The sequence below is a fragment of the Cyprinus carpio genome, chromosome A5 (genome assembly GCF_018340385.1).
Source record: "Cyprinus carpio isolate SPL01 chromosome A5, ASM1834038v1, whole genome shotgun sequence".
NCBI classification, from domain to species: Eukaryota; Metazoa; Chordata; class Actinopteri; order Cypriniformes; family Cyprinidae; genus Cyprinus; species Cyprinus carpio.
Genome location: NC_056576.1, coordinates 28,714,745 through 28,727,478, shown reverse-complemented (window position 1 = coordinate 28,727,478; position 12,734 = coordinate 28,714,745). Strand labels below are relative to the sequence as shown.

The 12,734-nt window shown below is 38.3% G+C and overlaps 1 protein-coding gene across 4 annotated transcripts in view; it reads right to left on the bottom strand.

Moving 5' to 3' along the window:
* The window catches only part of LOC109089884 (collagen alpha-1(XXVII) chain B-like), a 93,611-nt gene that overhangs the window by 7,068 nt on the left and 73,809 nt on the right, over positions 1 to 12,734 (bottom strand). For all 4 annotated transcript variants that reach the window (XR_006160110.1, XR_006160111.1, XM_042756754.1 and 1 more), the window contains exons 29-50: positions 12,118 to 12,171; positions 11,130 to 11,174; positions 10,601 to 10,645; positions 10,461 to 10,514; positions 9,316 to 9,369; positions 8,842 to 8,895; positions 8,542 to 8,595; positions 7,674 to 7,727; positions 7,429 to 7,536; positions 6,846 to 6,899; positions 6,589 to 6,696; positions 6,238 to 6,291; positions 5,980 to 6,033; positions 5,318 to 5,374; positions 5,165 to 5,217; positions 4,996 to 5,050; positions 4,629 to 4,682; positions 4,451 to 4,504; positions 4,249 to 4,356; positions 4,034 to 4,141; positions 3,819 to 3,926; positions 3,256 to 3,309 (exon numbers count right to left, since the gene is read on the bottom strand). Coding sequence is in view for 2 of the 4 variants with exons in the window: in XM_042756754.1 (XP_042612688.1) it covers positions 3,256 to 3,309; positions 3,819 to 3,926; positions 4,034 to 4,141; positions 4,249 to 4,356; positions 4,451 to 4,504; positions 4,629 to 4,682; positions 4,996 to 5,050; positions 5,165 to 5,217; positions 5,318 to 5,374; positions 5,980 to 6,033; positions 6,238 to 6,291; positions 6,589 to 6,696; positions 6,846 to 6,899; positions 7,429 to 7,536; positions 7,674 to 7,727; positions 8,542 to 8,595; positions 8,842 to 8,895; positions 9,316 to 9,369; positions 10,461 to 10,514; positions 10,601 to 10,645; positions 11,130 to 11,174; positions 12,118 to 12,171 (1,443 nt within the window). In the remaining 2 variants the exon portion in view is untranslated. The remainder of the gene's footprint in view (positions 1 to 3,255; positions 3,310 to 3,818; positions 3,927 to 4,033; positions 4,142 to 4,248; positions 4,357 to 4,450; positions 4,505 to 4,628; positions 4,683 to 4,995; positions 5,051 to 5,164; positions 5,218 to 5,317; positions 5,375 to 5,979; positions 6,034 to 6,237; positions 6,292 to 6,588; positions 6,697 to 6,845; positions 6,900 to 7,428; positions 7,537 to 7,673; positions 7,728 to 8,541; positions 8,596 to 8,841; positions 8,896 to 9,315; positions 9,370 to 10,460; positions 10,515 to 10,600; positions 10,646 to 11,129; positions 11,175 to 12,117; positions 12,172 to 12,734) is intronic.

Sequence of the window (12,734 nt, the reverse complement as noted above, 5' to 3'; positions counted from 1 at the left end):
ATAGACCTATGGTGTAATCATTGCAAAACAGTAGTTCATGTGAAAATCCTCAGAATATACAAAACATAATTTCCCTTTCAAGGAAACTTCAAACTGCGGCCTCTAGGGGTCGCTATGGGGGACACCTCGCCGTGACCTGTGTCTGAAGCATACATTGAAAAAACACCAACGAGTTGGCCGGCGACAGCCTCTGATGTCACTACCGGCGCGACTATAAACAGGCTCCAGGAGAACAGGTCATACTCTTCTTCGTCTTCAAAACTGACTGTTTTGTTTGAAGCGTGCATCTGAAAGAACCGGTAAGAGCGCTCTTACTCTGTCTATCATGGCGACTACTAGCAAGCGTTTAGACAATGTGTGCATCCGTGTCAGCGTTATTGGACACCCGATGACGCACACGATCTTTGCGTCATTTGTTTGGGTAAAGAGCACGCACGCAATGTCTTTGAGGAGGCAATCTGCGTGCATTGTGAGTGTTTTTTTTCAAGGAAAAAGCTCCGCTCTCGTTCGTCTCTTCCCGCGGTTCAGGACCTGCCGCTGCTGAGGCACGGAGGAGAATGAGCTTGTGAGAATTTCAGGTGGATATGTCTGAATGGTTTAAAGAGGGACTTTTCCTTTCGCGCTCATAATGGCGGTGGACGAGAGAGAGCTTCAGGAGGATGATGTTATATCTTTAACACTTTCTGATACTGAGGTTAGTGCTCTGCTAGGTTTTTACCCAGGAAAAGCAGGAGATATTTTAGGATGGTGAAGAAGCTGAGGCTGATCCTTCTCAATTTTCCTGCCCTGTGTATGTAGAGCTGTTGGAGGTTATGGATCGTGCCACGGCAAGGTTGGACTTGCCATTAAAGTACTCTAACAAGGTGACGCCATGAGGCCGCCTCGATGAGCATTATCTTTCCGACCATAGCCCTCCAGCTCAGGTGAGCCTTCCATTTCTGCCTGATCTCCATACAGAGATCAAAAGGAAATGAAAGAGGCCGTTTTCTTCTCGCATCCATCGGTTTCCGCATAAGAGTTTTGCCGACATCGAGGCGATGCGCGAAAACTGCTATGAGAGGATGCCCCCTGTAGAAATAGCTTTCTTTCTGCGGGGGAGACATCCTCTCTTAATCTCCCTCCTTGCCATCTAAGCCACTTCAAGAAATACATCTCGCTTAAATGGCAAGGCATACTCAGCAGCAGGTCAGGCTGTGGCTTTATTACACACAATGTTGGTGCTTCAAGCATATCAGACTGATCTGCTAAGAGACATGGATAGAGGCGAAGGCCTTTTTCCTGATCAGGTAGCCGAGCTGCGCCGCACCACAGATCTCTCTCCAGGTTACCAAGCAGGTCTCCTCTGCCATGGGCAGGACTTTGGCGGCCATGGTGGTAGCGGAGAGACTTCTGTGGATGAACCTGGGAGACATCGGGAAGAAAGAAAAGGCTTTCTTCTAGATGCTCAGGTTTCGCCTTCTGAACTTTTCGGTATTTCCGTTGAGACGGGGATCGAGATGTTCGGGGAGACGATGGCGCACTCCGCTGCTTTCAGATCCTTCGTTCCACGAAGGTCCAGGTCTGAGCCCGAACAACATAGGAATGTGATCCAGACGAGGCAGCGTTCTCGTCTGAATCAGAGTGATAGCGAGGTATCTACTCGTTCCCTTTAGGGATTTTTAACTTCTGCTTTTATCCTCCCCTTCTTAATTCCCCTGTAACCACCAGCTCTCTACCTGATCAAGGTTAGGTGAAAACCTCTCGCATAACAGTCTCCTATGCTGGACCTATAATGTTTTTGGCTGGTTCTATGTTCATAGCAAACACCTTCCCTCAAACATGAGGGGCTATTTAAGCGATTCTCGTGGTAGTTTAGCAGCGCTTTTCCAAGAAGGGTCGCCTATGAGCGTGTTACTCTGGATTCGGAGTTCTCCTCTCATATGAGACTGAGTTCACTGTTTTTCCCCAGAGCGCTCCAGCATTATTTCCACAGATCGAGTTGATGACTCTCAAACATACTGTTTTGAGATGCACCATTCCATCTATGAGCTGCTCTATCAGAGTTCCACGAGAGCCCTTCCTTAGAACAGTATTTGAAAATCCATGCTATGGTAAGTGTGCACGTGAAGTCTCTGCACACTTTCTGAAATCCACACTGTGGTAAGTTCGCACGCTAGTGTTCTGCGTTCTTTCTAAAATCCTATATGGTGTGGGCTTCGCGCGGTTGCTGGGTGCCCTTTCTTGAGTTGGTAAAAGCCCCGTTCATCTTGGGCGCCACTCCACCTATGTATCCTTGGATACCTATCTAAACAGGGTGTTGCTACTGGAGATCTGTTGAGACAGCTCCTTCATCAAGCTTTTGAGAGAGCAAGCGGTAGCCCCTGTGTGACAGGCAAGACTTAGTATAAAATGCTAGGTTCTTAGCCGTATCCCTTTAAAGGAATCTTTCCTGATTCCAAGCCTTCAGCTCTACCCTGGGCCGAGGCCCTAACAATTAAGTTGGGTATGTAGCTTAGGCCTTTGGCCGTAAGGGGTACTGTCACAGACAGCCGTCTAAACATCCCAGGGGCAACTCCCATGGAAATGGTAGAGTTGAGACTTACTGTTCGCCATGATTCTGGCCTGCACTCCCCTCAGCATGGCGGCGTGGGTATACTGTTCCCCATAGCGACCCCTAGAGGACACAGTTTGAAGTTCCCTTGAATGGGAACGTCTCAGGTTACTTACGTAACCATGGTTCCATGAGTAGGGAATGAGACACTGCATCCTCTAGCTTCCTGCCATGCTTCGGACGCAAGCTTCAGACGAAGAAGTGAATGACGTGTTCTCCTGGTGCCTGTTTATAGTGGCGCAGGTAGTGACGTCAGAGGCTGTTGCCGGCCAACTCGTTGGTGTTTTTTCAATGTATGCTTCAGACATGGGTCACAACGAGGTGTTCCCCATAGCGACCCCTAGAGGACGCAGTGTCTCGTTCCCTACACAGGGAACCATGGTTATATTCATAACCTGAGACATTTTCTTCTGTAATGCAACATTAACACATAAAACAGGACATTCATCTAGAACAAACATAGGTAGGGTCTCTATAACATCAGTTATTACATTTTGAAGAAAGATTATGAAGCCAAACATTTTTTTTATTATATTTATTAATCATTCACAATTAAGACATTTAGATTAGTCATTGACATATATTAAAGCAAAGGGTGCATTTTGAGCATCAAAACATAACAGGTTGACTTTATATGCTAATGATGGTGCAAGAAGAAAGTTTACCATTGGTCCAAACATTCCAAGAACTCCAGGAAATCCCTGTTCACCAGTATCACCCTAAAGATAAATATAAGCAGATGATGAATAGATGAAAAATATAAAGAGATAACAGTATTAGAATGGCATGTGGTATTATTATTCTTCACTAAGTGTTAAAGAAATGTCATTGTAATTCATTCATCAACCATTAAATAGACCGAGGTCCAAAAAGTTTAGGTCCAATTAAATACTTTTATTCAGTAAAGATGCAATAAATTGATCAAATGAGACATTTATAATGCATTTATAATCATAGTTTCCACAAAAGTATTAAGTTTTCAACGTTAATAATAAGAACCAAATCAGTATATTAGAATGATTTTGGAGGGACCAAGTGACACTGAAACTCGAAATAGTATTATAGAGAGCTGTGTAAGGAGTTACTGTCTGATTTTGGCAATTATGTTCTTTGTTTTAATCTTAGATTTCCATAATTTATGCTAACTGAGGTCATTGTAGCAGGATTCATTTGTGTCTTTGTCATATTTGCAAGGGATCCACTGTCATAACAGAGAAGCAGTACTTACAGGTTGCCCTTTGACCCCTCGGTCTCCTTGTTTTCCAGGAAATCCCATTCCTCCATTAAATCCTCTTTTTCCTGGAGGTCCAGTTTGGCCAGGGATGCCCCTTTCACCCTAAGTCAGAACATTGAGAAATATTTAAGATAGAACCAGCTAATATTGTTATAGATGCAGATAATGACGACACACAAACATAAACAACAGGTCACTATCCATATAACCTTTGGCCCAAAAGCGCCTTGAATTCCTGGCAGACCTGGCACACCTGCATTTCCTTGAGGACCTGGTTTTCCAGGCAGACCAACCTCACCATCACTTCCATGATCACCCTTATAACAGAGGACAAACAAACCAAAACATCACAAACAACAAAAAGCACCTGGGTGATTGAAAATTGTTACACTGAGAACATTGAGAATTACATTCATTGTCTTACTGGCATTCCTTTAGCTCCATCTTTCCCAAGAGCTCCTTCTACCCCAGGATCTCCCTCAAGACCCTCACGACCAACAACTCCTCTGGGGCCAGGAAGACCAGCAGGACCCTGTGAGAGGACCACAACTGTTTAAATTAACATCAGTTATAGGTTCTGTCATGATATCACTGAACTCAGTTCAGCGTGTAAAAAACTTACTTACAGGGGACCCTCGACTTCCAGATTCACCAAGTGGACCGTTTTTGCCTTTTTGACCCTGAAAATGTTTTATTCGGTTGTGATGGGTATTATACGATTTAATATAAAAGCCACATGTGTGCATTTGTATTTAAACAAAACAAAATCCACAATGTGTTTGTGTTCACGTGGTAAAGTCTTACTTTATTGCCTTTGGATCCTTTAGGCCCTGGAAAACCTTTTGGACCTGCATTTCCCTGTAGTTGCAGACAGGGAAAATGAGATGAACAAATTAAGGTAATATCTACTTTATAGCTCAGTTTCAAGTGGGGTTATTATCATTCATTAAAACTAAAACCATAATCAACATTTTGGTCACTTCTAAGAAAATAAAGTAAAACTAAATTAGACATATTTAAAAACTAATAAACATGATACAAATACACAACAAAATCACAAAAAAAAATTAACTAAAATAAAAAATATATATATTAACAAAACTACAACAGTTTATTAATGATACTAAAATAACACTGGTTTAAAGATGTCATTATTTGTCGATTCACTCACAGGGAGTCCAGGAGCCCCCGGGTTTCCTCTTTCCCCATAAACACCTTCATGACCTATGATTTACAAATTGAAATTCAAAATTTGACATACAAAGTATATTAAATTAATGATCTGTTTTGGAACTGTCGAAAAATGTATTTAGAAAATAAAAAGCAAATCTAAACTCACTGGGTATCCAGGGTCACCTGGATGTCCCCTTTCTCCTCTGTTGCCAACAGGTCCCTAAATCCCAGTGAAAAACCAAACACATTGATCAGGTTGGCATCCAGAATTCTCCCAAAACAAGGCAAAAAGGTGTAGTAAATCTAGCGGACTGACTCACGATGTCACCTAAAGGACCAGGTGAACCTTCAACCTTCCTGTCATCACCTGGCTCTCCCTGAAAATACAGAAATTGATTTCAGTATTGATTTCTGGATTTTTCAACTTAAAAAATCTGGTATAAATTTAACCATGTTCTATGTATATGCTTTATGCATATAGTGCATTTAAAATCCTTTAATGCATGGCAAGTTGTTGGTTATCACGCTTATTTCATGGTCATTTGCCAACATTGACAACTTAAAGCTGTTTATGATGATAGCAGCACAAAATTTTTACTGGAATGGTAAAAATGATGGTTAATTTTGTCAGTTATGGCTCGTTAGCTCTAGCATTCTGCCCGCTTCTGAAATCTCTGACCTTTCTCCCTCCATCTGTGTATGTGTGTGTGTGTGTGTGTGCATCAATTAATATAGAATGGTGATTAAACTGACTTGGAACTACCTGTACATTAAATGGTTTTAATGCATACCTGCCAGCCAATCAGAATCGAGTTTTTCAAACAGACCATGGAATAAAAGCAAGTTAACCTCCAACATAAAATTTGGATTTTGGGAAGAAGACTATTTGTTTTTTATTATGGAAATACAAAGAACACTCCTTTGTTAAATTTCTTGGGCTTCTGAAATGAGCTTGTAGTTATAAGGCATTTTATTTTTTTACCTTTTCACCTTTTGGTCCTGGGGATCCCATTGGACCTTGTGGTCCTTGATGACCCTACAGTAAATGAGGTAATAAAAGAAAAAAAAAAAAGTGGAGTATGGAACGATTTGAGCATTCAAAGACAAGTCAACTAGATCTAACAAGCCTTATTAAGTAAAGAACTTCCCATAATGTAGAGCAGCTGTTCTGAATTTGTACCACTTTATGCGGAGGCAAAATAAAGTAATTTAAGGCATGTCTATGTTAAATGACGCTTACTTCATATCCCACTAAACCTGGTTCTCCTTGCCGACCCATTTTTCCCAGAGCACCCTGAAAATGATAGCCATGGGATCAGAGTTAGTTTCAGATAGCACAATCAAAAAAGGGTCTTTCTACAATATTTTCTTTGGTGTATAATAACATAAGTATCAGCATTTTCTGTGTTCTGTCAATGATGTAATACACAAGGGGTAAAATAAAAAAAATAATCTTTGGCAAAGGAAAGGCTATTTTAAGAGAAAAGCATTTGTAATTACAATGATATCATTAGATCTTTGTAATCAATTAGACCTTGTCATTTCGGTTCACAAAACACTGACATTGAACATTCAAAAATAAGCTTTTCACCATAAACCCAGTAGTTCCTCTGCTTCCTTTTGGCCCAATGAAACCCATGGCACCTTGTTCTCCAACTGGTCCAGTCTCGCCAAGGTGACCTTGGTGACCTTTGCTGCCCTGAAATGAATTTTAAGTATTATTTATACTCAACATATGAAAACACACACACACACACACACACACACACACACACACACTGATATCTAATGATAAATACTGAGAAATGACGGCTAACCATGGAAACTAAAATGTCAAAGCTAAAATACCTTCTCTCCAGGTTTTCCCCTCTCACCAGTTTTTCCAGGTTTGCCCTCAGGGCCCTGAAATTACAATACAGGGTTGACACACTGCCAAAATCACTAGAGAGACATCTCTAAATGAACACATTCAGTACTGACTTATGAGTTTAATCATTCAGAACTGTCACAAGGAGGTGTAGCTTGTCTTTGCTGGCATCCAATATCACTCTTCAGTCTTCAGTAAGGCCTTAAAGCATGTGCTACAGCGATAAAGTACTCTAGAGTGAACCAATTTACATCAATCTTGCTGAGAAACTGCTGAAACCAGTCTAAGGTGATCCAAACTTATCTAAAACTTGCTACAAGTGCCCAAAACTAAAAACCAGCAAACCAAACCAGTCTGACTAGTGGAAACAAACAAATTTAATTTTAAACGTTTTTTTCCCAGCAGGCCTAGATTTGGTTTGATTTTCAGCAATGAATAGTCAGCAAAATATTCCAATTTATTTTTCACTGATAAAAATGCAAAAATAATAGCACTGTGAGTGTGATACACCTGAAAACCTTGACAAAATGATCTGTTATTTTGAAACATAAAAAGACCACACACCATGACACCTGTTAAGCCAGGATCTCCGGGACGGCCTTCTGTTCCTTTAAATCCGATGGCTCCCTTTTCACCTGTTTCTCCTTCTGATCCAATGTCACCCTTTTCACCCTAGAGACAACAACACCTATTGAAACTTTATTTAAAACAAGCAAAGAACTAAATAATAGAAGAAAAAAGATTTATTTGATAAAAAAAATTCTGTGATTTTGTGGTAAAATAAATAAATAAGAAAGCATTTTTCTGACCTTAGCTCCATCAGGGCCACTCAGACCAGCCTCCCCATCAAGCCCAGGGTCACCCTAAATGAGAACTTCATTAAAAAAATTCACTGAACTACTTTAAAAAGACACAAATATAGACTTTAATCAGGGTTGATGCTATATTTAGTGTGACACAAATTAAAACAAAGCTGTGAGGGACAAACATGTTGAATTTCTAGGTTGCATCTAATAAACCATCCCTTGTGAAAAATAAGTACACGTCAGCATTTTTTAAAAAAAGGTTACTTGTTATGGGAATAATACATTTTAAACATAGTTAAGTGTAAACTGAATGTAATGTTTTCGCACACTTAATTGCACTTAAATAAAAATGTATTATAGTTTAAATTTCAGTTAAAAGCAGTTAAATGAACTTTTGAGTGTTTTTTTGACCGACTTAAGTAGGATTAAGTACATCTTTAAATACATTTGTAATTACATACATTTGTAATAAAGTTGTAATTTAGTGCTTTTTAAATATATTAACTTGAAATATAATATTGCATAACGCTATTTTTAATTGAGTTGTAATTTTGTGTTTTTTTAATGTTTTAGTTTGAAGTTTAATTTTGAGTTATGATAAAGTACTTTACATGTCAACACAATAAGATTGTTAAAACATGATTCAAAATGTACAGATTTTATTTTATTTTTTAAATAAACTTCTAAGTTCTTATTTGTTATAGAATCTTTCTATTGTATTCATTGTACATATTTTGGAAAGATGTATTTTCAGCGTCTCAGTGACTGAATGGTTGTCACTGAGATATACAACAGTGAAACCCACCGAACTAACAGTAATAGCATCTCTCCTGAATAAAGTTCAATATTACAGCTAACAAATTCAACCTACTCGAGGTCCAATCAAGCCTTGCTCTCCCATATTCCCAGGAGATCCGAATGCACCCTAAAAAGTGTGGGGGAAAATTACAACTCAAATTTTAGCATAATTAATTAATTTAATAACTTTTATAACAATACTGAGAGACTCTTAAACAGGACAATTATTTATATCCAAATGTGCTTTGTATAAAACATCTGCATATGATCTCACTATGGTAAATGTTGGACATGACATGGTTACACAGCTGCTACACCGCACTAATCAGCATTCAGTACCATGTACAGTATAAGAAAACAGCAGATGCTTTACCTTCTCTCCTGGTTCACCTGGTAAGCCCCGCTCCCCAACCTTCCCAGGTAAACCCTGTCAAACGAACCAGGAAACTAATGAACGGGGAGTGTTTAGCTTTTTGAATCTTACTAGTCTTTAGTCCTTCACAGCTAAGAAAACATGTGGGAATAATAGATGGGTAATTAGAAACAAAGGGACAATCTGGGACAAAATCTGTTTCTTATTTCGGTTTCATTCATTAAAGTATTTTAATTGACAAAACCAATCTAAGTGTTTTCTAGTGCCACCTAAGGACATTGTAATTGTATACAGGAACCACAACTAATCTGGCATTGGTTAAATTAGAGCATAATTACAATTGTTTCTTTAAAAACTAGCTAGGAGAGTAGGGCAGAGGGCTACAATAGGAAATAATAAATGAAGTGCTGGAAATATAGAGAACTGGAAGCACAATGCTGGAAGCACAATATGAAATTATGTCAAGAATCTTACCTCTGCTCCAGTCTCACCCAATGGACCTAATACTCCTGGTGGCCCTTGAGGGCCCTATTAAGAGACAGAGAACATTTTCACTTACTGTGATGTCAGCTACTGAAACGATAGAAATCTGAACACTACTGTTCAGAAATTTGGGGTCAGTAAGATTTTGCATTAAACTTATAAAATGACAGTAATGTAACAAAAAATATATATATTTCAAATAAATGCTCTTCTTTTTATTCATTAGAAAAACCTGCAGAAAAAAACACTTTGTTGTGGTTTCCACACTTGAGTAAGCAGTGTAACTATTTTCAACATTTATAATAATGTTTATTGAGCACCAAATCAGCATATAAAAATTATTTCTAAAGGATCATGTGACACTGAAGACTGGAGTCACATCACAAGAAACACAGGAATAAATTACATTTTAAAATATATGAGCATAGCAAGAGTTATAGTACTTCAAAATATTATGGTTTTTACTGTATTTTGATCTAATAATTGCAGCCTTGGTAATCTTTACAAAACATTTTGAAAAATTTTCCTGACCCCGCAAACGTTTGGACAGTAGTGTGTGTTAACCTGATTTTTTGCATCGCCATGTGGGTTGGCATACCGTCTCTGTAGTGTTCAAGCAAAGTTTGATATGTTTTTATAGTTTTATGTAATTATGACATTCTGTCTCCTGAAAGAAAAAAAAGATATTCTGAGAAATGTCTGAGTGTTTTTGTCCTAACAATGGAAGTCAATGGGCACCAAAACTGTTTCTTTCATCAACCTACTTGCTAACTCCTGAGATGACTTTCTGGACCATAAAATGAGCCCATAGCTAATTAGCTATTCAGGCATTGTTTTAGCAAACTCTTGTCCAAACCATGCTCCAGTCTGGTCCAGAACAGTAAGAATAAATGCTGCCATTAGTTGTGTCACATCACAATGACATCATCAAACCTGATATGTTACATGTAAAGGCACCATTTTTAAATCGATCTGAACAGCGATGGGGAACATAGTGTTTAAAGGCTTAAAGTCAAGTCTGTTTCAAAAGACTTTAAATAGAAGGACTGCTTAATGAGGATTTTATGGTGCTTTTTTGTTGTTTTGGAGCTTGACAGTCCATGTCCTCATTCATTTTATATGAATGATGTACTTACAGGTTCTCCTAAGATGCCCTTTGCCCCAGGAGGTCCAGTTGGTCCTTGAAACCCCTAAGAAAATGGACATATATTTATCCAAAGCAGTTTTTGTGGACATTTAACTGCTGAAAATGTTTGTCAAATGATCAATTACTCACTGGAAATCCAGTTGGTCCTGATTCACCAGTTTCACCAATTTTACCCTATTAAACAAGAGAGAATCTCAGTGCTACAGAAGAAACACACTTAACTGCTTATCTAAATGCCCATCTATCCTATTAGATAACTGTCAGCTAAACTACATTGTCTGTGAAATGTTTTCTTGATCTTTCATGATCAGTTCAGTAGGTTAATCATATATAAGTATTGAATTAGAAGACAAAGCATCTTAACATGATGAGTGAAATGCCAATATAAGGCACAAATTCTTAGCACTGTCTGAAGACCTGCGCATAAGCTGACCTCAAACTCCTCAACTCTGTCCAGTCTACAGTGATATCAAATAGACTCTTTCAAGTACACATCATAAATGTGCAAAAACTGTACATTTAGGGGTAAAACAGCTGTTCACTGGGACAGTACCCTCAAAGGAACACCTTTGTACCTAAAGGTAGTTGTTGCACTATTTTTTTTTATGACAGTGTCAGAACTTCAGAAATATAAAACAAATAAAGTCTGTAATTTTACCATTTGTCCGTTGAAACCTTGTTTTCCCAGGGGACCTTCAGGACCCTGCAGAAAGGGGACAGAACCCAAAACAGTCACTAACTATTTTCCATTGCAACAACCTAATCAAATTATTCTTCATTCTGTTTGATCAAAACCAAAACCAAAACCAAGCATTTTGGAAACATTTTGGGACAAAACTTCAATGCACACTATTTCCAGCATTGTAAGGTTGATAAAAATGCTGTGCTGACAATTTAGATGTGTTTCATATGTTGTTTTGCTCTGTGGTAGGGAAAATACAATGCATGCCAGCATGGAGGAGTCAAGTACTTCATCTTGAAACATTGCATAGCATTACAACCCTTACGAAAAAGAAGTTTATTCAAGTGTGCTATTAGTATACTTCTTTTAACCTAAAAATAGGAAAGTATGCTTTTAGTTTACTTTTTATGTACTTCTCAGAAATGGGCTTTATTTACTTCTCAGAAATATACTTAAAATGACATTTAAGTATACTTGACTTATGCTTACAAAAAGTCTAAATATACTTGAACTTTACTTAAGTATACTTAATAAAATAAACTTGAAGTATACTACTTTTTGGTAAGGGAATGCTGCTTTCAACATGCACCATTCACTATCCCGCACAGCCAGATATACTTTTTGAAGTTATTGACATCTCATGAGAAAAAAATGTCAAACAATTACTAAGATAAATGTTTCTAGATATCAATAGTAAACTGCAAGTAAAGGTCAATATCAAATTACTCACATGCAGCTCTAATTGAGCTTATGAACAATAGTGAAAACAAGGAAACAGTTATGTAATAAAATAAAACTACAGGTATATGAGTGAGTCAGTTCTTGAAATGTGCACCTCCATGGCTTTGGTCCAAAAAGGTGACTATTAATAATTATAGTTTTAGAATATGTTCAAATCAGTATCATCACTGTAAGATATTATGCAGTAACTTAGCTCTACAAGAATCATTGCTGAACATTTCACCTTCATTCCCATCACTCCTTTCTCTCCAACTGGTCCATCTGGCCCCCTGGCACCCTGTGTAAAATATAGAGAGTTGGGACTGGCATTGAGGAGCAGACACATATGGGTGTGAAAAAACAAAACAAAACAATAATTAACTGAACAGCAGAGGGCACACTTGTACAAACAAAGATATTCTGAGTTTTCAGATACAAAGGAACAAGTTAATATTGTCACCTAGTATAACTAGCAGATATACAGTATGGCATTTAGTCAAAGGTTGACAAACCCAGATGACATATAGACAACTCATAATTTGTATGACTTCTGGTTTTGAACGAGCCATATCTTCAGCTCACCAGGGGAAAACCCTGAATGAATGAAAGACTTCTGTGAAACTTTAGCCTTTCACATCATGCAAGTTCAGTTACAGTAAAATGGAAAGCTACCATTATATTTCCATTGTGATGATTCATAAGACTTATGAAAAATGTAGAGCCACAGCTGGGTGATCTCTGACTTTGAGGGATTTCTTTGTCTGGAAGGTGGAAACAGCACTCTCTTTAGAGGGCCAGTGCAACACTGCTGCCTCTGTTCTCGTGATCTGATGTCATTCAGGAAACCTTTGACCTTTCAGG